Source organism: Planococcus citri, chromosome 5 (genome assembly GCF_950023065.1).
Source record: "Planococcus citri chromosome 5, ihPlaCitr1.1, whole genome shotgun sequence".
Lineage (NCBI taxonomy): Eukaryota > Metazoa > Arthropoda > Insecta > Hemiptera > Pseudococcidae > Planococcus > Planococcus citri.
In genome coordinates this window covers 1,299,221-1,325,111 of record NC_088681.1, presented here as the reverse complement: position 1 = coordinate 1,325,111, position 25,891 = coordinate 1,299,221, and the positions used below count along the sequence as shown (strand labels likewise).

The 25,891-nt window shown below is 35.4% G+C and overlaps 2 protein-coding genes across 4 annotated transcripts in view; one reads left to right on the top strand and one right to left on the bottom strand.

Annotated features, from left to right (window-relative positions):
- The window catches only part of Unr (cold shock domain-containing Unr), a 30,487-nt gene extending 8,538 nt beyond the window's left edge, over window positions 1-21,949 (bottom strand). Inside the window, exons 1-4 of one of the 3 annotated variants that reach the window (XM_065365748.1) lie at window positions 21,465-21,949; window positions 20,422-21,183; window positions 8,347-8,526; window positions 8,034-8,221 (exon numbers count right to left, since the gene is read on the bottom strand). In XM_065365748.1, coding sequence (XP_065221820.1) covers window positions 8,034-8,221; window positions 8,347-8,526; window positions 20,422-20,844 — 791 coding nt within the window. In that variant the 5' untranslated portion in view covers window positions 20,845-21,183; window positions 21,465-21,949. The remainder of the gene's footprint in view (window positions 1-8,033; window positions 8,222-8,346; window positions 8,527-20,421; window positions 21,184-21,464) is intronic. The other 2 variants (XM_065365746.1, XM_065365747.1) reach the window with 2 other exon arrangements.
- Window positions 21,950-22,807: 858 nt separating this feature from the next.
- On the top strand, window positions 22,808-25,666 carry LOC135846575 (WD repeat-containing protein 13-like). Its single transcript, XM_065365761.1, has 9 exons — window positions 22,808-23,024; window positions 23,096-23,151; window positions 23,217-23,477; window positions 23,544-23,697; window positions 23,775-23,941; window positions 24,037-24,180; window positions 24,246-24,421; window positions 25,094-25,218; window positions 25,287-25,666. The coding sequence occupies exons 1-9, from the start codon at window positions 22,937-22,939 to the stop codon at window positions 25,496-25,498; spliced, it is 1,383 nt and encodes a 460-aa protein (XP_065221833.1). The 5' UTR covers window positions 22,808-22,936; the 3' UTR covers window positions 25,499-25,666.
- Window positions 25,667-25,891: the final 225 nt, after the last annotated feature.

The window sequence follows — 25,891 nt, the reverse complement described above, 5'->3', positions numbered from 1 at the left end:
GTAAAAACATGCAGTATGAAAGTAGAACTTTGGACTTATGGAAGATCGTTATTTCAAATGTTTCATTTCTTGTGAAAGGTGGGTAGGGGGTGGTTGTGGTGGTGATGATGAGAGAGAGTCAGAATTCATTATTCGAGAGAAACTTTTCTTCATTTTCAAACACGTGAAACTAAAAATAGAAAAAATAAAACAAATTCCAAATTTTCAATGAAAGAAATGACGAATCAAAAACATCGAAGTTTGATTATTGATCGGAATAGAACAGGACTTCCCTGAAATTTGGTCCAAAAAAAAAGAACTTTTGCCAGTAAAATGTTTTATTCCTAGGGGGGGGGGAGGCGAATAGGGAGAGTCAAATTATTTCATTTCTACAGAGAACTGAATTTCTTTTTTTGAAATCAAAAATGGGAAAGAAGAAAAAAATGAACAGATGATTCCAAAACTTGATTTATAAACGAAAAGAACAACATATTTTTACAACATTAGTTTGACAGAAAGTAGGATTTTTTTTTGAAATAAAAAAAAACGTGACTGGCAATCCGAAAAAAAACAGGCCTTTGATCGAATTTTGGGGAAAAATTAAGTTTTTTTTTTTGTCAAATGTTGGCAAAAAATAAAGACTTTTTTTTGCAATTTTTCCGAATTATGAAAAGCAGAACTGTTTTATTGAATTCTGGCCAAAATTAGTTTTTTGCGTCACAACATGAGACTAGCACGAAATTATTTAAACCGTTCAGAGTTAGATCGAAAGATCAGGCAAAAATTTATCACCTGTCAAATTTTCAAGTGCTAAAGTGATTTTTTCGATTTTTGGTGAATTTTTGAAAATCAAATTTAGGCCAAAAATGAGAGAAAAATCAAAATTTCACCAAATTAACCAAGATAGCTGAAATTTGGGATAATACTCTATTTTCGACATGCCAAATCGATTGGAAACTGTTTCAAATCGTTTTGAGCAGTTTTGGAGCCTCCAGCAGATTTTTGGAACTCGAAATTCCCACAAAATTTCATCAAATTGAGTTGGAAAGCCGAAATTTACTGTACAACTAATATATTTTGGAGCCTCCAGCAATTTTTTGAAAATTACTGGAGCCTCCAGTAGATTTTTGAAACTTGAGATTCCCACAAAATTTCATCAAAAGCATTTGGAAAGCCAATACATTTTAATAAATTATGAAGTCGACTGCAGGTGGATTTCAAGTCATTCTGGAGCCTCCAGTAAATTTTCACAAAATTTCATCAAATGTTGTTGGAAAGCCGAAATTCATTCTGTAAACTAATTTCAATGCGCTATGAAGTCAACTGCAGGTAGATTTCAAGTTATTTTGGAGCCTCTGGAGAATTTTTGAAAATTACTGGATCCTGCAGAAGATTTTTGAAAATTGAAATTTCTACAAAACTTCAACAAATTGAGTTGAAAAGCCGACTGCCTGCCCGTGGGTTGAATTCATTTTGGAGTCTCCAGCGATTTTTTGAAAATTTCTGGAGCCTCCAGTAAATTTTTGAAACTTGAAATTTTCCAAAATTTCATCAAACGGAGATGGACAGCCAAAATTTACTTTGCACTCCAATTTTAACACCCTCTGAAGACGACCAGGTGGGTTCAAGTCATTTCGGAGTCTCCAGCGACTTTTTGAAAATTTACTGCAGTCTTTACCAGGTTTTTGAAACTTGAAATTACCACAACATTTTCTCAAATGGAGTTATGCATGGTGGTTTCGATGGTTTTGAAGCTTCCAGCTACTTTTTGGAAATTTCAATTTTCCAAAAAACGCCATACAACCTTTCAAAAAGTTGCTGGAGGCTCCAAAACGACTTTAAAACCACCAGCAGTCGACTTCGTAGCGTATTGAAATTAGTTTGCAGAATGAATTTCGACTTTCCATCTCCATTTGATGAAATTTTGTAGGAATTTCGAGTTACAAAAATCTGCTAGAGGCCCCAGAACTGCTCAAAACGGTTTGAAAAAGGTTCCAATCGATTTGGCATGTCAAAAATAGGTTATATCCCAAATTTCAGTTTTCTTGGTCCATTTGGTAAAATTTTGATTTTCTCCTCATTTTTGCCCTAAATTTGATTTTCAAAAATTCACCAAAAATCGAAAAAATCACATTAGCACGAGTACAAGGGCTAGAAATGTTCCTTAGGACTACCCCTTTAAGGGAAAAGTTGTCCCGGAGGATCGACAGGGGGGTGTAATAAATCCTTATGCGGGCTCCCCGACTAAAAAAATGTTTCCAATTAATTAAAAAAAAATGTCTCGAATTTTGGCAAAAGTCATCTTTTTGTGCGATTTTGTCAGAAAAGCAAGGCATTTCTTTCCAAATTGGCAAAAAACAGATTTTTTTTTTAGACTTATGGAAAAAATAATCTTCTCATTCAATTTTTTCAAAAAAGCATGAATTTTTGTTTTTATTTGATTTAAAAAATCAACACTTTTTTTGCAATTTTGTCAAAAAAATCAGTTTTTTTTCTAATTTGGCAAAAATGATATTTTTATCCAATTTTGCCAGAAAAGTGGGAAATTTTTTTTGTAATTTAGCAAAAATCAACATTTTTTTTTGTAATTTTGTAAAATAAGTACGCAGGTCGTTTCCGCAATTTTTTTTTCAATTTTTACAAACAGAATTCTCAAAACGGGGCTTTTCTGCAACTTTGAAAAAAAAGCAACGCTTTTATTTGAAATTCCTGCCAAATCAAGACTTTTCTCGATTTTTTTACAACTTCGACAAAATTGTGAATTTTTTCTGAAAAGTAAAATTTTTTCTCAATTTTCTTAAAAGCAGAACTTTTTTCAATTTCAACATTTTTCGCAATTAACCTCGAAGGGATTTCGAAAAACGGTCTTCAAAGTCTCCGGTTATGGGAAATTTCTGCAAAATTACCAATTCCTAGAAAATTATACACATCGCTGATATCACCTTTACAATCTCTCATCCACGACAATTTTTACGCATCCCAATCGCCATGTTTCACGTTTTTAAAATCAAACACAAACATCGAAGCCGACACTGCGCATTCGGTAAAAAAAACAACAACAACAACAACAACTCGACTCCATTCACTCTCTTCATAATTATTGTAAATTAATAACGGTAATTACATGAGAAAAAGGAAACGTCACGTAGCTATTTCTTTTAATTATTCGCTTATACAATCTGATGCAAATTACCTGTCATATTTACAGAATAGAAAAAAAAAAAAAAATTCGCCTTAAAAATATACGTAGTTACCTAGCTATTTAATTTCCAAAAGTGAGAATACACGAAGGAGAACAAAATCATTAATAAATTCGTTTTCACGCCCTTTTCGAATATAGTACAGTACAGCAACGATACTAATATCACACAAACCGCAAACAAACCCCTTAAAATCGCAATTCTATTGGCCTATTTCAAATTTCGACTCTTTTTTGCTTGCGTCTTTTTGTCCTCATACAATTTCGGGGCAAGAGAAATAAAAACTGCTCCACTGATTCCAATTCGCAATGGATTACTCGTAAGTTCACATTTTATTCGCGTAGGCTTTCCTTACGAGAGAATTTGAATCTTTACGAACGCCATTCTCGTCACACTCTGTTTAATTCCCTTCATTGTGAACCCTTTTTTTTTTCGATTATTTCGTTCAAAAAAGCATACCGATGTCTCCGCTCGACGTTTCTCAAAGTCTCAATTTCTAAAAAAAAAAAAATTACAACTATCGTAGAGAAGAGAACGACGCAGAGACCGGTTAGGCTAAAAGCTTCTTCATCTTGCACACGGATCTTACAGGAGGAGGAAGAGAAAGATCACTCTCGACTAGTTTTAGAAGAGGATACAATCTGCGTCTTTTTTTCTTCTTTTTTTTTTTTGTTACTTTACTCTCGATAAATAATTTCCTGTACTTGATAAAAAGATTGCTTACGTTGGTGTTTGAACCACTCCAGACATACAATTATAAAGTACAAGGTCGGCAACTATTTGCATAGTTATTCGCTCGGTCTTAATGCAGAAGGCGGGGCGCGGGTGCTCGGTGCAGCGTCAGCGGCGGCGGCCGCCATGTTCGCATGTTCATTTTAGTTTAGCCAAGCACAGCCGAATGACAATATTTAGTACCTCGTACCTCTTTCCTCGTTTCAAATTCTCTCGCCGTATTACCCCCTTTCTTTCCACGACAACACCTAATGCAAAAATTATCGGCTGCAGCGGTTTTAGTCGACTGTCGACGACACTTTGCATGATAAAGAACACTTTGAAATGAAAAAAATAATAATAACAATAACGCAACAAGGTAGGTAGATGAACAAACACGCAATTTTCGACGCATTTCTAGTCTTTTTTCTATCGTGCGTCGTTCTTCTGTGCCACTTCAAAAAGAAAAATCCAGCTCTTGCAACGAATCAAACAGGAAAAGGAAACTGAATAAAATCTATTTCGGTATCTCAGAGGTGACTTTCAGTTTTTTTTTTTTCAATTTAGCAGCATTCTTAATTAGAGACGAGAATTGCTTCGAGAGCAAAATGAAGCGAACACAATGGGTATTATCTTGGTTGGTAATCTGAAACATCCTACTATGGAAACGCTGAGATCACAAAAATTCAACAGTTCAAATTTCACACGCTCGTATGGAATTCGACGACGCACTATGGGCCAGGAGACCCCCAAAAACGGGCGTAATTCAAAACTGAACTGATATATTCGGGCAATATCGTGTGTTCTCTTCTGCATAGGAATGTGTATTTTGAAGTGGTGTATACTATGCTTTAGCGATTTTTTGCTAAAAAGTGCCATTGTGCTGTGTAGGCTCATTTTTCTATTGAAAATATAGCATTTTTTATTAGAAAAATGAGCCTACAAAGCACAATGGCACTTTTTGGCAAAAAATCACGAAAGCATAGTATACACCACTTCAAAATACACATTCCTGTGCAGAAGAGAACACACGATATTGCTCGATTATATCAGTTTTGAATTACGCCCGTTTTTGGGGGTCTCCTGGCCCATAGTGCGACGTAGGTAGGTAGTCTCGAATGTGATCATGTGATCATAGTCTGTACCTTTCTGACCAGTTTTACAATTATTAAAAACTCAAACAACAACATCGATATGTTTCAATCTAGGATAATTAAAAGCACAACTCATTCGAATGTTTTAATTTCGGGAAGTATGGACCGAAATTCATCTCGTATTTTCTTCCCCTCCCCACCTCTGGATAGAAAAATGTGATAATACTCGTACTAACTAAAATTTGAAAGAAAAAACAAATAAACGGAAAATTGTAATGGAAAGAATATCAGGATATTTCGACAAAAACGCAGAATTTTCCTCAACTTTGGCACACAAGATGCGATGTTTTAGGGATTTTTCGTCAAAAAAGCAAAATCTCTTCAATTTTGGCAAAAAACAGAATTTTCCTTAAAATGTTGACACAAATCGAGATTTTAATTTTTTTAATTTTTTCTGGCAATGCAAGTAGAATGTTTATCTTGCAATGTTGTCAAAAAAATATAACTTTTTGGGTTGCAACTTTTCCCACAAAATGTTTTTTTTTTTTTTTTTTGGACATTAATCTATACTTAAAGCAGATCTTATTTCAATTTCTTCAAAAAACCTATCTTTATTCGGGACTTTTTCAGAATTTTTCCACAAAAAAGGATTTGAAACTCTTTATCAAAAATTGAGAACTTTTGCAATTTTGTCAAAAAAACGAACTTTTTTTCGCAATACCATCGTTTCTTTCAATTTTTACAAAAATGCAACACATTTTCAAGATTTTCGTGAGAAGTACATTTTTTGAATATTGTGTCAAAAACGAGGCATTTTTCTGCAATTTTGCCAAAAAATGAGAACTTTTAAATTTCTGTCTAAAATTAAAGACTTTTTAGCAATCTTATTAACAATACAGTCCGGCATATGACAATAGGAGTAATTACACCCCCCGCCGATCCAGCAGGACAACTATTTTCTTAAAGCGGACATCCTAATAAGGAACATTTTAAAGCAAACTTGCCCAAAAAAAGTTGGCCTTACTTACAAAATGGCGGCCATTTTGATTGACAGGTCAGCAGAAATCGCAGATTTTGCGTTTTAACATAGGACTTGTACGAAATTTTTCAAACTTTACAACGGTAGATCGAAAGATCATGCAAAAATTCATCACCTGTCAAAATTTGAAGCGCTAAAGTGCGTTTTTTGATTTTTGGTGAATTTTTGAAAATCGAATTTAGGCCAAAAATGAAGTAAAAATTTTTTTACCAAATTGACCAAGAAAGCTGAAATTTGAGATATACTCTGTTTTCGACATGCCAAATCGATTGGATACTGTTTCAACTCGTTTTGAGCAGATCTGGAGCCTCCAGCAGATTTTTGAAACTCGAAATTTCCACAAAATTCCATCAAATTGGAGTTGTAAAGCTAAAATTTATTCTAAAAACTAATTTCAATACAATACGTAGTACAGCAGGTGAATTTCAAGTCGTTTTGTAGCCTCCAGCGACGTTTTGAAAATTCCTGAAGCCTCCAGCAGTTTTTTGAAACTTTACATTTTCAAAAAAATTTCATCAAATGGAGATGGAAAGCTGAAATTTACTCTACACTCCAATTTTAACACCCTCTGAAAATGACTTCTGGTGGATTTCAAGTCATTTTAGAGCTTCCAACGACTTTTTTGGAAATTACTGGAGCCTCCAGTAGATTTTTGAAACGTGAAATTTTCCCAAAATGTCATCAAACTGAGATGGAGAGTCGAAATTCATTCTGCAAACTAATTTCAATACGCTACGAAGTTGACTGCTGGTGGATTTCAAGTCGTTTTGGAGCCTGCAGCGACTTTTTGAAAGGTTGTATAACATTTTTTTGGAAAATTGAAATTTCCTAAAAGTAGCTGGAAGCTTCAAAACCATTTGAAACCACCATATAGTCTGCGAAGTAAATTTCAGCTTGCCAACTCCATTTGATAAATTAATGTTGGGGAAATTTCAAGTTTCAAAAATCTGCTGGAGGCTCCAGTAATTTTCAAAAAAGTCGCTGGAGGCCCTAAAATGACTTGAAATCCACCAAAAGTCGTCTTCAAGGGGTGTTGAAATTGGAGAGTAGAGTAAATTTCAGCTTTCCATTTCGAGTTTCAAAAATCTGCTGAAGGCTCCAGAACTGCTCAAAACGAGTTGAAACAGTATCCAATCGATTTGGTATGTCGAAAATAGAGTATATCTCAAATTTCAGCTTTCTAAGTCAATTTGGTAAAATTTTGATTTTTTCCTTCATTTTTGGCCTAAATTCGATTTTCAAAAATTCACCAGAAATCGAAAAACGCACTTTAGCACTTGAAATTTTGACAGATGATAAATTTTTGCATGATCTTTCGATCTACCTTTGAAAAGTTTGAAAAATTTCGTGCAAGTCCCATGTTAAAACGCAAAATCTGCGATTTCGGCTGACCTGTCAATCAAAATGGCCGCCATTTTGTAAGTAAGGCCAACTTTTTTTGGGCGAGGACTTTTCAAAATTGTTGCCAAAAATTGAAGAATTGTTAGCAAAGGACTTCTTTCAATTTTGCCAAAAAATCAGCACATTTCTTCAACTTTAACAAAAAAGCAGGACTTGTGCAATTTTTTTTGAGGTCATGCAAAAAACCAGCTTTTCTTTTGCAATTTTTTCAAAAATACGTGACATATTTTGGAAATTTTGGCTAAAATTCTCATCGATTTTGGCAAAAAAGCACGACTTTCATTGTGTTTGTACAAAAAAAAGCGAGACTTTTCAAATTTTTATTAAAGTATGAACATTTTAAAATTTTGTTAAAAAATGAGAACTGTTGGAAAGTTCTTCGTAATTATGGTTAAAAAGCAGGATTTTTTGCAAGCTTGGCAAAAAAAAAAAAAAAAGGCAGGACATGCAGTTAATTTAAGCAAAAAATACATCGCATACTCGAAAAATGGAGTTGAAAAGTTAGAACCTCTATCACAAAAATCCTACATTCGCTAAAATCATGCTGGACTTCGCCAGCAAAGCACGCAGAGTCGCAGATGTACAGCAAATAATTACATATAGCATTACTTGTTATTTGTGGCGATTTGAAAGCTGACTTGATCGCTGATCCTCAATGTAACATTTCCTTCGACGTCATCCTTGCTGAAAGGCAGGAAAAAGCATTCTCCTTTATTTTCGTACGTAATACGTCCTTGCGCTTCGCCCGCACATACTTCGCTGGTTACCGAACCGATGACTCTTTCTTCGCGCAATACCTAAAAAGAAAAAAAAAAACGTATTATTGAAATTACGTCAAGCACACAAAGCTATAAACTCTAACTCGAGTAAAAATCACTCGATCAAAAAAATTAAAATTGATTAAAAAATAATGTCGACTCACCACTTCGGGAGCGATTTTAGTCACAATGCTGGCAATCGGTTTTCCAGTTCGTCGATCGTACGTCATTTCAAATTCCACCGGGTCTCCGATTTTCAAATGCTCGATGTTGCCTCCGAATTGGCTGAAGTGGAAAAATAAACGAGCTTGCCGTTCGCAGCATTGAATGAATCCGTAAGAGTGCTGTAAAATACAAAATAGAAAATAAAACTTCAAAGATCTGAAAACGAGACCACATGCAATTTTTTCAAAACGGTAAGTAGACAAAAATTGGCGTTTATAGATAGATATTATATTATTTTTGGTCAATGGAAAATTTTCAAGAAAATGGGCAAAAAGTGGACATTTTTAGTCAAATAAGTCAATCGTAACGATCTTTCACCTACTCATACGATTCAAATGTATGTATTATTACGACATTTAAAAAGATTCATCTCACGTCTCAACCAAATTGATCAGATCGAGTAAGTATATCGACGACACTTCTTCTACACAATTCATCGTTCGATCAAGTATTGATGGATCGAAGTGATGAAGAAGAGGAAAGAAACAACTGAACATCGTGACCCGGTTTTAACCCATCATCAACAGCGACACGACGACGAACCCGTACGTGCAATTAATAAAATCCAAATAACATCGATGTTGTTCCGTTGCACTTCCTTCTATTAAACATACATTTCCGGTCTAAATAATCATTCCTTCCTCTCATCGCAGCACACTCGAATTAAATCGCCTTTCATCACAAAAATCTCTCGTTCGTCGCTATACACACACTATATACACACTACACAGGATAGTAGAATTACATGGTCGAAATTCACCGCTCGTCTATATACTTTACTCGACCACAAACAACTTGCGAGCGTGCTTCAGCCCCGTGTACAGTTAGTTAATTGTAAAGCAGTAGCGGCGACGCGACGGCAGATTACACCCATCCAGCTTGAAGTATTCTGCACCGTTCAATCAGCCTCAAAAAGTAAACTCGGTTGCACAAAGCAATAAGCATCGAGCGTATAAAAATGCATTTCATTGAGCGCATCGTACTACTCGATGTGTGTAAGCTGTAAGGTGAGGGTGAGGGTTTGCTGGCTTTGCCTTGCCTCAGCTTACATCGACATCGACGACGACGACGGTGGTGACGTCCGCAGCACCGAGATACTCGTACTCGTACACCACCAGCTAGCAAGCAGCCTATGCCCTATAAAAGCGCATCAGACAGCCCCTCGCTCAACACCTTCTCACGCCATCCAGCCGAATAGCACGCTCACCTCCATGCAAATGAAACACACGCATCGATTTTACACGTTTTCACACAACACTACGTACAGCTCTTTTGTAAAATGCTACCAAGTTCCGTCCACATTTTGCACCGAGTCGATTACAAATAATCGAATCGAAGAATGCTCCACCAATGCTTAAAATATTCCTATTCTCATTTTGTCGATGTTTCTCCAAAAGCGAACCATTAGTGAGCCAAGAAAAAACCCCTTTTGAGAAAATGAAATGTGAATTTTTCGTTGAAAGGGAAACGTATGAACGAACACGTATTCAAATTTCTAAGGCATTTCTACTTCGATATTGGAGTGTTGCAATTTTTCCGAGAAATAATTTCGCCTGACTTTTCTCGGTTCTTTGGGTCAGTTTTTTCACACCTTTCGAATTTTCCAAACATCAACTTCACACCGAACTACAGCACTGGGCAAATCGGAAAACCAAAAAAAAAAAAAAAAACAAACCAACTTCATCATCAGAGAATAATTTTTGACCAGAGCGAGCTCATTTGACAAGATTTTTGCTCACCAAATAATACGCCAGAGCTTATCAATTTTACGAGATAAAATGATATCATACATAGCATAACCAGTTCATTCCATGTTCTGGTGAAATCTGGCAACCTCGCAACACCCTCGATATATTCATAGAGGTATCGTTCGATAAAAATTCGACTTCGAATTACAACGTCTGTTCAAGAAAAAAGGTCACTGAACGTATAATTTTCCAAAGATACCCCCTCCCCTCCGCTCATCACCCTTGGAAGTTCAATTTGAATTTGACAACATTGAAAAATATTGCATCCGTTTGTATCATTGTTGAAATATATGTACTTGGTAATTAAATCACTCACACATTCTCGGAATAATCCCAACATTTAAACAAAAGTTTTATGAAAACTTAAATTTGGCAACGTTGCAATCTGTATCTTTCTCAGGAAAATTATATTATATTCATTTTCCAAGTTTGCAAATGTCAAGAGTCAGACACAAGATGTCGGATTGTTGTTTCTGAAAGTCTGACATAATTTCAGTAATTATTTTTTTTTTTCAAGCACATTAGTTATTTTTTGGTAAATTACAGGTAATTTTTGGTAAAATGCAGGTAAACTCTGGTAAATTACGGGCAATTTTTAGTAAACTACAGGTAATTTTGGTAGACAGCAGAATTGATATAAACCCCCAGACAAGAATAAAATTTGCCCATAAAATTTCAATTTTCAACACTTATCTAGTTATCTCGCACGTCTCCTCCAAAGCGAAATGCAAACTTACACAAATAAAGCAAATCTGACAACGTTGCAGTAATTTCAAAAAATGAATACTTGGCAACATTGTATTATACAAAATCCAATGAGAAAGCTTCCTCTTTTCACATTCATTTGAAGGGTGGTTTTCCAAAACGCATTAAGTCCGTTTTTTTCGAAATTGATTTTTTCGCGCCATTTGGTTAGTGACGTCAGGACACATCATCTGAGACGCATACCTACCTAAAATACCTATTTTATCCATGTTCTTTCCAGCTTTTTGTGAAATTGTTGAAATGCGCTTGATTTTCCAAAACGCATTAAGTCCATGTTTTTTAACACTTGTAGAATCGCTTGTTCCCATACGAACTGATTTTTAAAATTTTATAGTATGTTGTATATGTGCATCCTTAGGAAGTATCGGCACAGAAATTTTCAACTCCCTCCCCCCCATATTTACCCCTCAAAAATGACGTTTTCAGTTTTTTAACTTATTTTATGGTATTTAACAATGACGATTGCGAGGTACATTTTAGAAACACCTTTTTTGGACGTATTTTTGACCCAATACCTTTTTCGAAATTTTTGCGGTGGTGCGCCATGTTAGAAAATTGGGAAATGTGTGTGTGTGTGTGTGGGGGGGGGGGTGAAATGGGAATTTTGGGGAAAATGACTATCAACGAGTAGGGTGTCGTTTTCTTATGATTCGATATCGCTGAGCACGAATATGACGTTAGATTTTGTTTTACACCCCCACAGCCCCTCCGGAGCCCTCAGCCCCCACCTCAATTTTCACTATTTTGGGAATGAAGTTACTTTGATGACGTTGGTGTCATTGTCTTATAATTCGATACCACTGAGCATGAATATGGCGTCAAATTTTCTCCTACACTGAAACTGCCCCTCCGGAGCCCTCAGCCCCCTCCTGAATTTCTATTCATTTTTGAAATAAAGTTATGTACTTTGATGAATTGTGGTGTCGTTTTCGTTGTTTTCTTATGATTCGATACTCACTTAGCCCTCTCCTAAATTTCCACCATTTTCAAAATTAAGCTGCTTTTACAACATGGAATCTTTTTCATACGAATTTCGCGCTCAGCAGTATCGAATCACAAGAAAACGACATCAATATCAACGTAATTCGAAAATATAAGGCAAAAACTTTCAAAAAATCACAATTCCTCAGAAGTGAAATACAAACATAATTTTTGATAAGAGGTTTTGAATTGAATGGTAATATGCAAGCTGGAAAGGAGAAAAGGCAGAAAAATGTACTTTTCGCGTGGTGTTTTTTTTAATTCTTCAATTTGTGCACTCGCGATTGAAAATAAACAGTAAGTAGTAGGAACCATTTTGTTGGAAATTGATTTTCCTACAAGATGGTACTTTCATTTTATAATTATCTTATAGTTACCTCATAATTTTCCTGAATGAATGCTAATTTTCAACATAAAACGTCTAGTGGTTTTCCAAAACGCATTAAGTCCATGTTTTTCAACACTTGTTGAATCTCTTGTGCAACATTCAACTCAACACCGCGTGTTGGATCATATCAAGCTATACCTAAACTTCAATGTTAGGTTGGTTGCATACTCAAAATAAGCCCTCTAATGAAATGGGAGTATGTTTTATGCTTTTTCTCGGAACTTACTTTTGGGACTTAATGCGTTTTGGAAAACCACCCTTCATTTCATAACACAAATTCATCATTTAGCCACCATCTGAATAATATTATCGCCTCTGTCTAGAAATTTGGCAACATCGCTTTGATCATAACATCAACAAAATGAAAACTTCTGCGAATATTTTGACCACAACAAGACTAATCTCTACCTGCCCCAATCTTAGAATCAGCCACAAATCCCATATAGTCAACAAGACAGGAAATGTCAGCATAACCACACTAACCAAAGATGGTGAAATGTCCTCCTATCAAGAAATGGCCAGGGTCTCTTACCTTGACCAGGCAAAACCCAGCTTGGAAGCGGAAGGTGCCACGACGACTGGCGTGTTGAGTAGTGCTGAAAGGCGTGAGGCTTTGCGATCAGTGGTCAGAGAAAACCTGGAAGCTGAAGGATGCTCCCCCCTGGAGGGGGCAGGTGTCTGGAATGAGGGTTATACCACCGGGACAGTATGAGAACAGCCACATGTTAGAAGATGTCAACTCGAGACTTCTAGTGGTGAGGTCATTCTTTGATCATACAAAAAAGCCAACTCTTAAGGACAATCTAATCAGCCCCCAGTCCATTCTAGGGAAGTACTTTGCCGATATCAAATACCAAAATGTGGCATGTAGGATAGTTGATAGGGCCATGGACCAGCTAGTTGTATCCAATGATCTGGGACACCCCTACAGCCTGATCTTCACAAACCACAGATACACCAATATGATGAAATATCTTGTGCTCAGAGCCATAAAGGAGAGATTCTACTACCCAGTGGGACCAGGCTCTGTGTCCTCCTAGCTTCCATACAGGGAGTACCTAAGCATCAGTGAACTGCCCACCAACGAACTGACCCCCACTCAGGTGAAGAGTATACTTGAACACATCAAAAGGAAACGTGAGGCAAAGATTCAGAGGGACAACTGGGGATGTATATCAGTAAGATCAAATGGAGTATTTACAATAGAAGAACTGGAAGACAACCTAATGCTGCAAATCCCAGAGTATGCCTTGGCTCATTGTGTTAGCCAAGACTTTGAGATGAGCAAGGGCATAGTGGTCAAATTCAGACGAGCCTTTAGCAATGTTAACACTCTAAAGTCAAGGGGTGCCAAAGTGGGTGATGTGGTGGAGATATTCAGCAAAGGGAACTATGTTTTATATGCAGTAACCAAAGAAAGACACCAGGACAAGCCAACAATAGGAGACTTTGTACAAACAATGAAAGCTCTGGCAGCCAAATGCGTTGAGCTAAACATCACAAAAATCGCAGTACCAAGATAAGGGTGTGGCTTGGACCAACTTGAATGGCCCTAGTTAAACAAACGCTCCTAGAGTGCTTCAAGGGCCTTACAGTGACTTTGAGAGTTTGCACCCTCCCTCCAAACATGAAAGCGTGACTACCTGAACAAGATGTCAAAAACCAATATTGTCAACTGTAAACCAAATTATTCCCGAAGCCAAATTCAAGAGTCAAGACATGAAATACTCAGGACTAAATTTACCTGGATCTTGAGATAATCCTAAAATTTACTATAATGATCTTACAACATTGCAAAATTTAAAAAATGTTTTTTTTGGCAATGTTGCTTTATTTTTTAAAGAAATCGAATGAAAGCTCTTCTGCTCCCTAAAAATTATACAACAACTTTATAATTTTACCATCACTGAAATAATACTAAAGACTCCTGTTCTGAAATTTGGCAACGTCGAATCACAAAAAGCCAAATTTTAACCCCCCCCCCACTCCTCCCTTCCAAAAACACAAAAAAATGAAACAAAATCAAAAATTAGACAAGCTATGACTCGAGTGACAATATCACAACCATTCCATTTTTTAACGTCGCGTTTTTCAAATAAAAAAAAGTTGGCAACGTTGCATCCACAAACAATAGAAACCTTCGGGACTTATAAGATGAGTTGGGAGGTATACCCCAAAGTTTACAAAATCAGTAATCACTAATCATCCATTTTCCAATGATAAAGTTCCGGAATTAGGCGAGTTTTCCAAAATGTTGGGGCCCGTGACCTCTCATTCTATTTTAGAGCTAAAAAAATTGACGTATGAACTAAATTTTCGAAAATGGAGGATTTTTTAAAAATGTTTCGGCATTTACCCCTCCCCATCTTCTCCTTCCTCATTCTGTTCCAAGACCCTTATCTTTTCATATCTCAAACATGATCAAAGCATTTGTTTCAATTTTTTCAGAAAGAAAAATCCCAAAATTAGGAGCAAGCTCGCAGTATTTAAAAATTTTGTATGATCATGATCTTCTCTCTAAATAGGCCTTTAAACGAAGAATAAATTATTTCTCGATGTAAATCTCGCACAAATTCTCAACTTGAAGATCAAAAAAATCTCATTCGAATGGAAATTCTCCAACTTTACCAGAAAGGCAAAAATTCATCGACCTTTTTTCAATTTTCCAGAGATTGCAGCCTCTATCAGAAATATCCGTACGAGTACACAGACCGATCCAACAAAAAAATTCAAAAAGGCATATCGTATATGTACCAACAACATTTTGTGATATCTTGTATGTGTGTATGTATGTATTATGTACACATCGGTAGAAGCAACGCAATCACATAGGAAGAAAACTATATACACGCAATACTTTTTCAACTCATTTTTATCGCACCGACAAGACGTCGTAAAAGTTATTTGGCATATTTTCCGGCCTGCTAAAATGTCATCATATCACCTACGTTAACTCGTATAAAGGCCGAAATCGTATCCGTAATAAAATAAAATGAAATGAAAAAAAAATAAGCCCCTTGTTTTCAACAAAATTGATTAATTCTTCAACGTCGAGGTTCTCGAAAGATAGCCTACTTCAGGCGGAAGAGAATCTCAAGTACATATAAAATCACTATCTCGAGAATTTGGGATAGAGATCGATAAGATTCTAAAACGATTATTTTCAAGATAGGTACTATTCTACTGTCTACTCGTTAGAATTTTTTTTTACATCGCATGTCATCGTATAAGCCTCCTTTATTGATTTTTTTTCAATTATTAAAAAAAAAAAAAGAAAAAATGTCGAGCGTAAAAATTGTCCCATATATTTCATTTTTCAATATGACCTCCGCCATTCATATTCTTTTCGTGGATGTAGATTTACGATTTATAAAAAAATTTAGGAGATAAAAAAAAGATATATACGAATTACAGGTTTATTGAAAATGGAAACTACCTCTTGACATTTTCTGCTGTAAAGTAGAAGTGGAGTCTTAGAAACCTCGATACATCATCTTGAAAAATAAATATTCTCAAAACATGCGAAATTGGGTTTTCTAGCATTTTGCGAACGAGTTTATCGAAAAGTTATATCAAATTACTTTTTTTTTTTGCTTTGTTTACATCCGAGTTTCGTAACATTTTAAATAAAATTCCTAGCGTTTCTGAATCGCTTCTTTTCTCATTACCTTGGCAGCGTATTCGCAATACGTTAGGTTATTTAAGCATTCCACAGACGGTAACGTTGTCGTCGTCGTCGTAAGTTTTCAACCTACTCAACCGTATCGTCATAGGCCAATACGTAAGAATTTTAATGCAGAAAAGGACCTCTTTTACTTAGTTATTTGATTTATTACGCTGATTTTCTTCGATTCGTGAAAATTAATTCATTAGTAGATGGAGAACACGTCGCTTGAAAATTCGATAAAACATTTACTACTCTATTTTTTACAAAACGGAAAAATTTATTCTCGATGTCGACATTGAGACAGTTGAAAAATCTTCACCCCTCTCCACACCAACCAGTCAGTTTCAAAATTAAATCGTTGAATCGCAAAAAAAAATTGTTTCATACGTTTTCGAAAATACTGAATTTGAATATCGACTAATTTTTTCGATTTGACCCCTTTCAATGCTTCCTATTGGTGCCCCCAAATTTCCTGAAAATTGAAAAAATCTTGTGACTATAATGGTTCGTTAGGTTTTTGGGAAAACTGAATATGTACTTTTTTCAATTCGACCCCTCGATCGTGCTCAATGGTTCCCTTAATTTTCTGAAAATGGAATAAATCGAATTACTAGTAAATGATTAGGATTTCAGCCATGTTGATCATGATAAACAAAACAATCTGAACGTTTTTGGGAAAAATCCAACAAAATTGCACGAATAAAAGTACTCGTAGTAGAGGTACATTTACGTACATGCATAATAAACAATCAAAAAATTATTTTAATGTAAAAATAAAGACTTTAACTGAGTGGGTTTTTGGCAACATATTCATCCGACACTTCATTATATTTTAAGAAGAGGGGGGGGGGGTGATTTCTCTCTGAAATTGAAATCATTTTTGGAAACAAGCGAAAACTTTCGGAAAATTTTGTAATTTACCATTTACCTACTAAAATAAAAAATTCTAAAAAAAATTGGCAAATTGAGAGTTCAGCAATGAAATTTTTTCAAAATTGTACAAGGAAGGATCAATTGAAAAATTCGAAATCTGATTTTGGAAAAACACAGGATTTCTTGGTAAAAATCAGGACAAAAGCAGGACTAGTAGGATTGCTGAATACCTTGAAAATCTGGTCTTCAAAAGTTTCGTTACTTAATTTTTTTTTTTGCTCGTCAATTCATCATCGATTTCAAAATTTTGTGAACCATCTTCTTTTGGCATGATAAAGAGTCGGGTAATATGTATGGGGTCGAGGTCATCATTGGAGGGATCGAATCGAAAAAAATGATTTGATATTTGTTTTCAGCGCTCCCAAAAACCTAATTGTAAACCATATTTCACATGATTTTTTTCAATTTAGGAAAATTTTTGAAGTACCAATGGGTAGAGTTGGAAATGTCAAACCTAAAAAATGAGTTGGTATTCGTATTCAACTCCCTTAAAAACTTATGAAACGATATGTCACAAAATATTTTACATTTTTTTACAATGATTTCGCGAATCCCGTCACGAGAAGATCCTCGTTGCGAATATTATCTTTCAAATGTAGGCTTCCTGAATTTTTCTCAAATTTTCAAATTGGAGCTCCGACATATTTGGAAATTAGGTTAGGAATTTTAAAACTAACAAGGGAACCTCTCGAGGTGTCCGCCTTCGATTTGAACGGGACCGCGATTTTTGGAAAGAGCACGTTCTGAAACCCCCAAATCCAAATTTTCTGCTGCCCAAGTTCATTTTTCGATTTTTGACGAATTTTTGAAAATCCAAAATTGACTAATTAGGTGATTTATGCTTTTTTTAAAAAAAGTACGTACTTGAGATCAATAGAAATGTTCAAAATAAGTCCTAAAACTGATACTAACCACCCCCCTCCAACCCAAATTTCGCCATTTCTAGCCATTCTGGAGGCTCCAGCGCGATTTTTCAATTTCTCCAGAATCTTCAATTTGCTCCAGAAGGCGTGAATATGAAGTTGGGCAGCTAAAAATCGAGTTGTGTGTTATACTCGAACTGTTTAACGAAATTATTCACATTTGAGCCGTTTCTGGAGCGGACACCTCAAGAATGGGTTTTTGACCAGCTTTTTACATAATAAAAATATCCAAAAATTAAAAGGAGGCATAAAAAAGGCTGGAAATGGCGAAATTCGCTCTCTATGGTTAATTAATGACAAAATACAGCGATTCGCGCAAATTTCAAAAATTTTCTCACAAACGAGAAATTTTTGATTTTTGGATAGGTATTTTTATTTTTAAAAAAAAGCTGGTCAAAAAACCACTCTTGGGATGTCCCCTCCAGAATCGGCTCAAATGTGGATAAATTCGTTAAACAGGTCGAGTATAACACACAACTCGATTTTCAGCTGCCCAACTTCATATTCTCGCCTTCTCGAGCAAATTGAAGATTCTGGAGAAATTGAAAAATCGCGCTGGAGCCTCCAGAATGGCTAGAAATGGCGAAATTCGGCCTCAGGGGGTTTGTTCATGACAAAATACTGCGATTCGCGCAAATTTCAAAAATTTTCTCGCAAACGGGAAATTTTTGATTTTGAAAAAAAGCTGGTCAAAAAACCACTGTTGAGGTGTCTCCTCCAGAATCGGCTCAAATGTGGATAAATTCGTTAAACAGGTCGAGTATATCACACAACTCGATTTTTAGCTGCCTAACTTCGTATTCACGCCTTCTGGAGCAAATTGAAAATTCTGGAGAAATTGAAAAATTGCACTGGAGGCTCCAGAATGGCTGGAAGTGGCGGAACTCGGCCTCAAGGGGTTTGTTGTGCTCAAAATACAGCGATTCGCGCAAATTTCGAAAATTTTCTCGCAAACGGGAAATTTTTGATTTTTGAATATTTTTATTTTGCAACAAAGCTGGTCAAAAAACCACTCTTGAGGTGTCCGCTCCAGAATCGGCTCAAATGTGGATAAATTCGTCAAACAGATCGAGTATAAGCCACAACTCGATTTTTAGCTGCCCAACTTCATATTCTCGCCTTCTCGAGCGAATTGATGATTCTGGAGAAATTGAAAAATCGCGCTGGAGCCTCCAGAATGGCTGGAAATGGCGAAATTTGGATTTGGGGGGTTAATATCAGTTTTAGGACTTATTTTGAACAGTTTTATTGATCAAGTACGTACTTTTTAAAAAAAGCATAAATCACCAAAAATCGAAAAATGAACTTGGGCAGTTGAAAATTTGGATTTGGGGGTTTTAGAACATGCTCTTTCCAAAAATCGCGGTCCCGTTCAAATCGGAGGCGGACACCTCGAGAAGTTTCCTTGAAAGCTTTCGAAAAAGCTCAACTTCGAAATTTTAAAGTTTTAGGCAAATATTTTTGAAATTACTCAGAAAGTTGTCTTCAAGTTTCAGAAGTCTCCAGCAATCAGATTACAAAGTTGGACATTATGACGAGAGATTTCAAGTACTGAGAAAAAAACTTGTCTCATCTGCCACAAAAGGGGGGGGGGCAATTGTAGCGTTTTCCCGTTTTGCGATTTGAACGAGACCGAGCTAGATCGAAAGAGCACATCTTTAAAACCTCGTGACCAAAATTTCAGAGGCTCAACTTCATTTTTAAATTTCTGGAAACTTTTCAAAAATTTTAAAAATGCAAAAAAAATATGTTCAAAGTTGATTTTCAAATTTTCAAGCTTTTTAAGCCCTTCAGCGAGTTTTTAAATTTCTTCAAAGATTTCAAGTCGCTCTAGAAGGGTCAAAAATGCCCGTAGACTAGCCACACAAAACCACTCGTTACGTAGCTTTTTTGAAAATTTGATTTTTTCCTCCTTTTTCTGGAATTTAAATGATCAAAAATTCACTTTTAAACGCACCCTCTTGAAATTTCGCAGCCGAAAGAATGCACAATAAGCACTAATCGAAGTTCTAGGGCCTTGGGTTCTATTATGGCCTCTCCAGAGTGATTTGAGGTTTCTGGAGAAAGAACAGGCTTATTTGATCTATTTGTAGCTTGGTTTCGTTCAAATCGGAGACTGTGACCTCAGGAAGAGTTTTCATGTAAGCCCAAAACCGAGATAAATGAAATAACTGCTCGTTGGTAAGATATTGGAAAATAACTCGACTTTTTCGTACACCAACACGACGACGTTCAATATATCCTTCAAATTAATTTCGTCCAACTTTTCCACAGACTACGTTTCACGCAGATTTCTAAGCATCAACACGAATACACATAATAAAATTCAGAAACTGATACAGTCTGTGTAAACAAAATAACACCGCAATGAAACGAAAAATTCGTAATCGAAACGTACCTCTACCTACATTAGTCACAATGACAACACCTCACACATACATACATATACGTTACCACGTAGATTACTTATCTTCTTAAAAATTGGTGAAAATTTTCAACACTTCGATAACGAAGAAGAAGAAGAAGAAGGAAAAAAAACAAAGAATAAATCAATACATACAACCGTAGCTCATCGTTAAGGTGAAAAGGTGATTGTGTTATCGACTTACCAAGAGTTTCTCGATAATTCCGGTTTCTCGTGTCCCCTGATTGTTACCGGTATCTCCACCGGACATGTTGAAATGGTTTCGAGTCGAATTGGTGGTCGCATTACTGGTAGATTTTCCGTTATACAACTCCGGCGTGAAGACTCCAATTGGCGGAAAGTTATTCATCGAAGATTTGTCAAAAGTGTCGAACTTGGAAGAATTGAAGTTATTCTCGTTGCTGTTGAAAATTCCGTTGGTGGGTCGTTTGTTTTGTTGCATGTTGTTTTGAAAGTTATACGGTGTAACGCTGCTCGACTGCATTGAGTAGTGATTAGCGGGTGACGGGACGTTTTTACTAGGTATTGATAAAGACTTATATCTTAGAAAGGTGTCGGAGTTCAATAAATGTGACTGGAATGAATTCCACTGCGGGTTATTCGACATTTTCAATGTCTTGTTTAGCGAAAATTGGGGCGAAAGAAGGAAAAAAAACCTTATAATACGATATCACAGAAAAATTATCAGCAATTTAAAAAAAACGAATTAAAATATATGAAAATATATACGCGGAATCTATATAAAATAATGTTCACAGTCTTATATTAATTGATACGAAATTTAAAATTAATAATTTTCACAGAACAGGTAACAATACTTTTGAAAAATGGCAGACTTAGATAGCGACAAATAAATTAAACAGTTATCTTCAGTGTTAACTAGGAACTGTTGTTTGAAGTCTGGTCGATTATACTCGAAATGTTTCATTAAACTATACTACCACAGCTGCAAAAGAAACAAAACAGACAAACACATAAGAATTAGTGTACGTATTAGCGAACTTTACAAAAATAATATGATTAAAATATGAGGGAAAAAAAACACACGCAAAGTATTAAAATAACATTGTCCTAGTTATTTGACAACGTGTACCACGGCGACGGAATTAATGATGTGATTTGAAGCAACCGCGATGGTGGAATTGAACATAGCAATAAAATATACTCTGGGCAACGTTATAAGATTAAAATTACACGAATGATCGAGGATTTAAACTTGATATTTACCCTTAGTTCCGATGAATGCCTATTTCTGAAAATAGATCAAAGGTATTCCGACGTAACACTTCTTCGCAATATAAAATGTTCATAAACGGGTTAAACGGGTACGAAATGTTTGTACGCACTACACCACTGTATTATTATACAATTTTCACGTTTTTCTAATTAGAAAAAACACACGATAGACGGTCACTTACCGCATAAAAAGCAGCACAGATGACACGACGCCATATTGGTTGCCAACCGTTTCATAAAAATTAAAACAAATTTGATACTAGATTCGTTTTGTTACTTACTAGCGAGTACACGATAGGATTAAGAATAAAGTTAAGTTATTAAAAGCTACGGCTCTTTCGAAATATTGCTAACAGTTATGAAGTTAAAATGTCAACGACGTTAAGAACCGGAATTAAAACGTGTATGAGTTGTGATACTGATAGTTGTTTCTGAACCAACTTTTTTCGAGATGGAAAAAAATTTTCGCGATGGAACTTTCACAGATAACACCCCCTCCCCCCCAGCCAAAAACAATGAAAGTCGTTTCTGAAACACATCTTTGTCGACAAGAAAATTCTCTTCGAAGCTGTGTGACCGGATGATGTACAAAATAGAATAATAACTTTTTCATTGTTTTAATTCGTTTTCTGAAAATTAAAAACAAATTATTACAAATTTGAAAACAAAAAAATCATGAATTTAATAATTCAAAATCACACGAAAGTCCGGAAATAATCGTTTTGAAATTTTTCGGCAAAAAGTTTTTAAAAAAATTTAAAAAGATGGAGACATTTTGTAGTTGGTAACGCTGCTTTTGTTCAAATGTTTACTTTTCTATTGATTCATTTTCGTTAGACGCTGTTTCATGATGAGGTGCTTTCGTTACACTCGATCTGTCGTCCGGTCGTTGCATATCTCTGACCTTGTAAATGAAATCGAAATTTGTAGAATAAAAATCGACGAAATTCTGTCATTCTGTTTACCAAGGAACACTAATAGACAATAATTTTCATTTCACTTTCTACAGAAGGTTGAAACTGAAAATCACCAAACTTCTACGAGAATGGTGGAAACGGAACCATTGAACTCAACAAAGGAATAAGCCAAGAAATTGAGACGTGAAGCTTTGAAAGAAAAAATTATTTCAAACAGATGCTTTCCGGGGCTTCTGTTTTCTATTTTGCTTCATTTTTCAATCTATTCGATTTGAAATTTGAAATCAAACCCAATATCAAATAATTCAATTGGCTGATAGCGCAGATAATCGGTCACCTCACCATAAACCAAACGTTCACGAAAATGAATTAATAGAAAAATTTTCATGTATCAAAATCTGAAAATCATAACAAAAAATTTTATCAATCTTTTTCTTTATCAACCAAAATTTGCAATTTAAAAAAAAAATAAAATAAAATAGAAACGCGTAGAATTTGGACGTGTCGCTAATTGTGAAAATGTGACAAAATGATACAAATTTCAATATGAACCTAACAAATTATTGGCAACAGCAAGCTTTCGCAATTGATTCAAAGTTCAACGCCTACAGAGCTAATGGAAACCCTCATTTCAGTACGTAGCAGTTTACGTTTGAACGAAATAACACGATAGACTTTTGCATCGCTGCTATTTTCATGTTACAGAAACACTATACATTCGAAGAAGAAACCAGTTACTGCGAGAAAACACAAGAAAAGATGTGAGTTTACTAGATTTGAGTCCGATCAACTTTGGAATGGTTTCTCAACACTGTATTTCTTTCAGGATACTGGACTTCGTAAACAGTATCTACGCATTAGAACTCAATTACTACAACAAAGATATAACGTATTGCTCGACCAAGCCAGTATTTCTAGTCGTAGTGTGAGTGTTAGAAGTGGAAGTCGAATAAGCGACGATATCGATAATTTGGAAACAACTAGTGTTGTGCCTACCAGACATGCTGAAGCTTCTAGAGCCATCGTAGGAGATAACACGATTTCTGAAAACTACGCTTTCGTTGGAGTACATTATATATTCGATCAAGTAATTTGATTTTCAGAGTTTCATTCGATTTTGAGCTCAGCATTTACTAAGTTCATCTTTTTACAGCATACCGGAGCTGTGACTCTGTTGAAGTTTGCAAATAATGATAAGTCACGGCTGTGCTGCGTTTCGCATGATTCCACAATCAGTATTTGTAATGTCACATCTTCACCTCCTCATGTTGAAGGAATATTAAGAGGCCATACGAAGCCAGTTACTGGTAAAGTATTCGAGTAGAACGGATTCTTGTTTGGCATCTGTGTGTGTGTTTTAATGACTCATTTTTGTTATATGTAGGATGCGACTGGTCAGCTTCTAATGATTTGATGGTAAGCTGTTCTTTGGACGGAACTATCTGTTTATGGGAAGTTGCATCGTTCAAATGTATTCGCAGAGTACATGGTCCAGCATCGTTCAGTTTATTATCGTGTCTCTTCCATCCAGTCAATAATAATATTGTTGTTGTATCCTTTACGATGAAAATAACTCAATACTTCATATGTAATTTTACTAATTTTATGACGCTCTGATATGATTAACCTCCTTAATTCGAACGTAGGCTGGAAACGAAAACGGTTTGATATGTGTTTTAAATATATCGACCGGAAAGTATCCTCGAGGAGGGAATTGCAAAGTGGGTGGTCAAATTCTATCGTTAACTTTCGACGCTAATGGACAACTCTTATGGGCTGGATCTGATAAGGTATGAAAATTTATCAATTTAAAGGAAAAAAATGCTACTTGTGTTTTGAATTTGAATATTTTCAGGGCGTAATTACATCGTTAATGTGTGATGATTTGGGCCGATTGAGCAAACTGAATCGTATTGTTGTGGCTCAGAATTGCGCCATTACTTGTCTGAGTTGGCGAGCTTGGATAAGTCGAGAAGCGAGAGATCCAACGTTATTGGTGAATTGCGCAGCTAATGCTGTCTGTTTGTTCAGGTAATATTTCAGAAGGTGTTCAGTTGGCTGGCATTTTTTTGAGCCGAATATGAGGTCATGATTGAGAATTTTTGAAAAAAGAAACGTGTGATTCATTTAAATGAGTCGAGATTTCGATAGAATATCAAAAACATTTTTTCAACACTTTTAAAGAATTTCAATCCCAAATTAGGGTCGTGAGTTTTTGGATTTTCAGATCATGTAGCACATCAAAATGGATTAAATTTGGCAAAAATTCAAATATTTCAACGAAAATTTTTTTGAGCATTTTCGAAAAATTTTGAGCTCAAAATTAGATTCGGCATGGTTTTTGAAAAAGTTATCACCTGACCAGTTAAAATGGATGGAAATTTCGCGAGAAATTCGAGCATTTCGACGAAAAAGTATTTTGTAGCTTTTTCGAAGAATTTTGAGCTCGAAATGAAGTCATTATTTTTTAGATTTTTACAAAAGTTGCCTTGTGATTCATTAAAATTAGTTAAATTATGACAAAAAATCAAAAAAAAATTTTCAAGCTTTTCGAAAGAATTTTTTCCCAAAATTCAAAATGTCTGAATTTTTTTACTCACAAAAATTCTAGCCAAATTTGACCTCGAGAGCACTTTTTACCAGTCACGAGTAAATGTACGATATTCGCTATCTGAGTTGACCTATTTTCGTTTATGTTTCCAGGGTATCGGATAACAACGGTCGTTTACAACTAAAGAAAAAATTCAACGTACGTCACAAAAGTGGACGGTGTCTCGTAAGATCAACTTTCTGCCCAATTATGTCATTCCGCGAAGGCGCTTGCATAGGTTAGTTTCGAATCATCTCGAAAGCAAAATGTTATCTTGAAATTATAATCAATTTTTTCTTTTTGCAGTTAGCGGAAGCGAAGATTCTTGCGTGTATTTTTTAGATATCGCTCGTGATACTAATTTTATGGTTAATAAACTACAAGGACACGCATCCCCAGTACTAGGCGTTAGTTTTAATTACGACGAATCTCTGTTGGCTACAAGTGATCAGCAAGGTTTGGTTATTTTGTGGTCGCGTGAAAAGAATCCCTTGAAGGAACATTTGCAGAATCAGTGAATCTACATATATTTTCGTACAGTATTTTTTTAAAACGTATTTTTCATGAGAATTTAGTTTACCTACCGAATTAAATATGTATGTTGTATTACCTACTTTTTGAAAGAATAGTGATATTTTGATTATTTTTTTTTTCTTCAAATATATTATTTGTTACGATTTTTTCAATTTGTATTGTGTGTTCGAAGGATAAAAATTATCTGTAATTATTACTCAACGTAGAGTGATTGGATTAACTTGGAAATTATTCTCATTCAACGACATGATGAATCGAATATAAAAAGAGCAACAGCATTAAACAATTATACACCAAATTATATTTTCGAGAAGGAATATTACAAAAGCGACAACAACAACGTCTATACTTATGTATGTATGGATGATCTACTTAAT

Coding starts and splice junctions, on each gene's coding strand:
- LOC135846575 (XM_065365761.1), top strand. CDS start 22,937: ATGAACCTAACAAATTATTGGCAACAGCAAGCTTTCGCAATTGATTCA. Junction 23,152..23,216: donor GAGAAAACACAAGAAAAGAT/GTGAGTTTACTA, acceptor TATTTCTTTCAG/GATACTGGACTTCGTAAACA. Junction 23,698..23,774: donor CCATACGAAGCCAGTTACTG/GTAAAGTATTCG, acceptor TGTTATATGTAG/GATGCGACTGGTCAGCTTCT.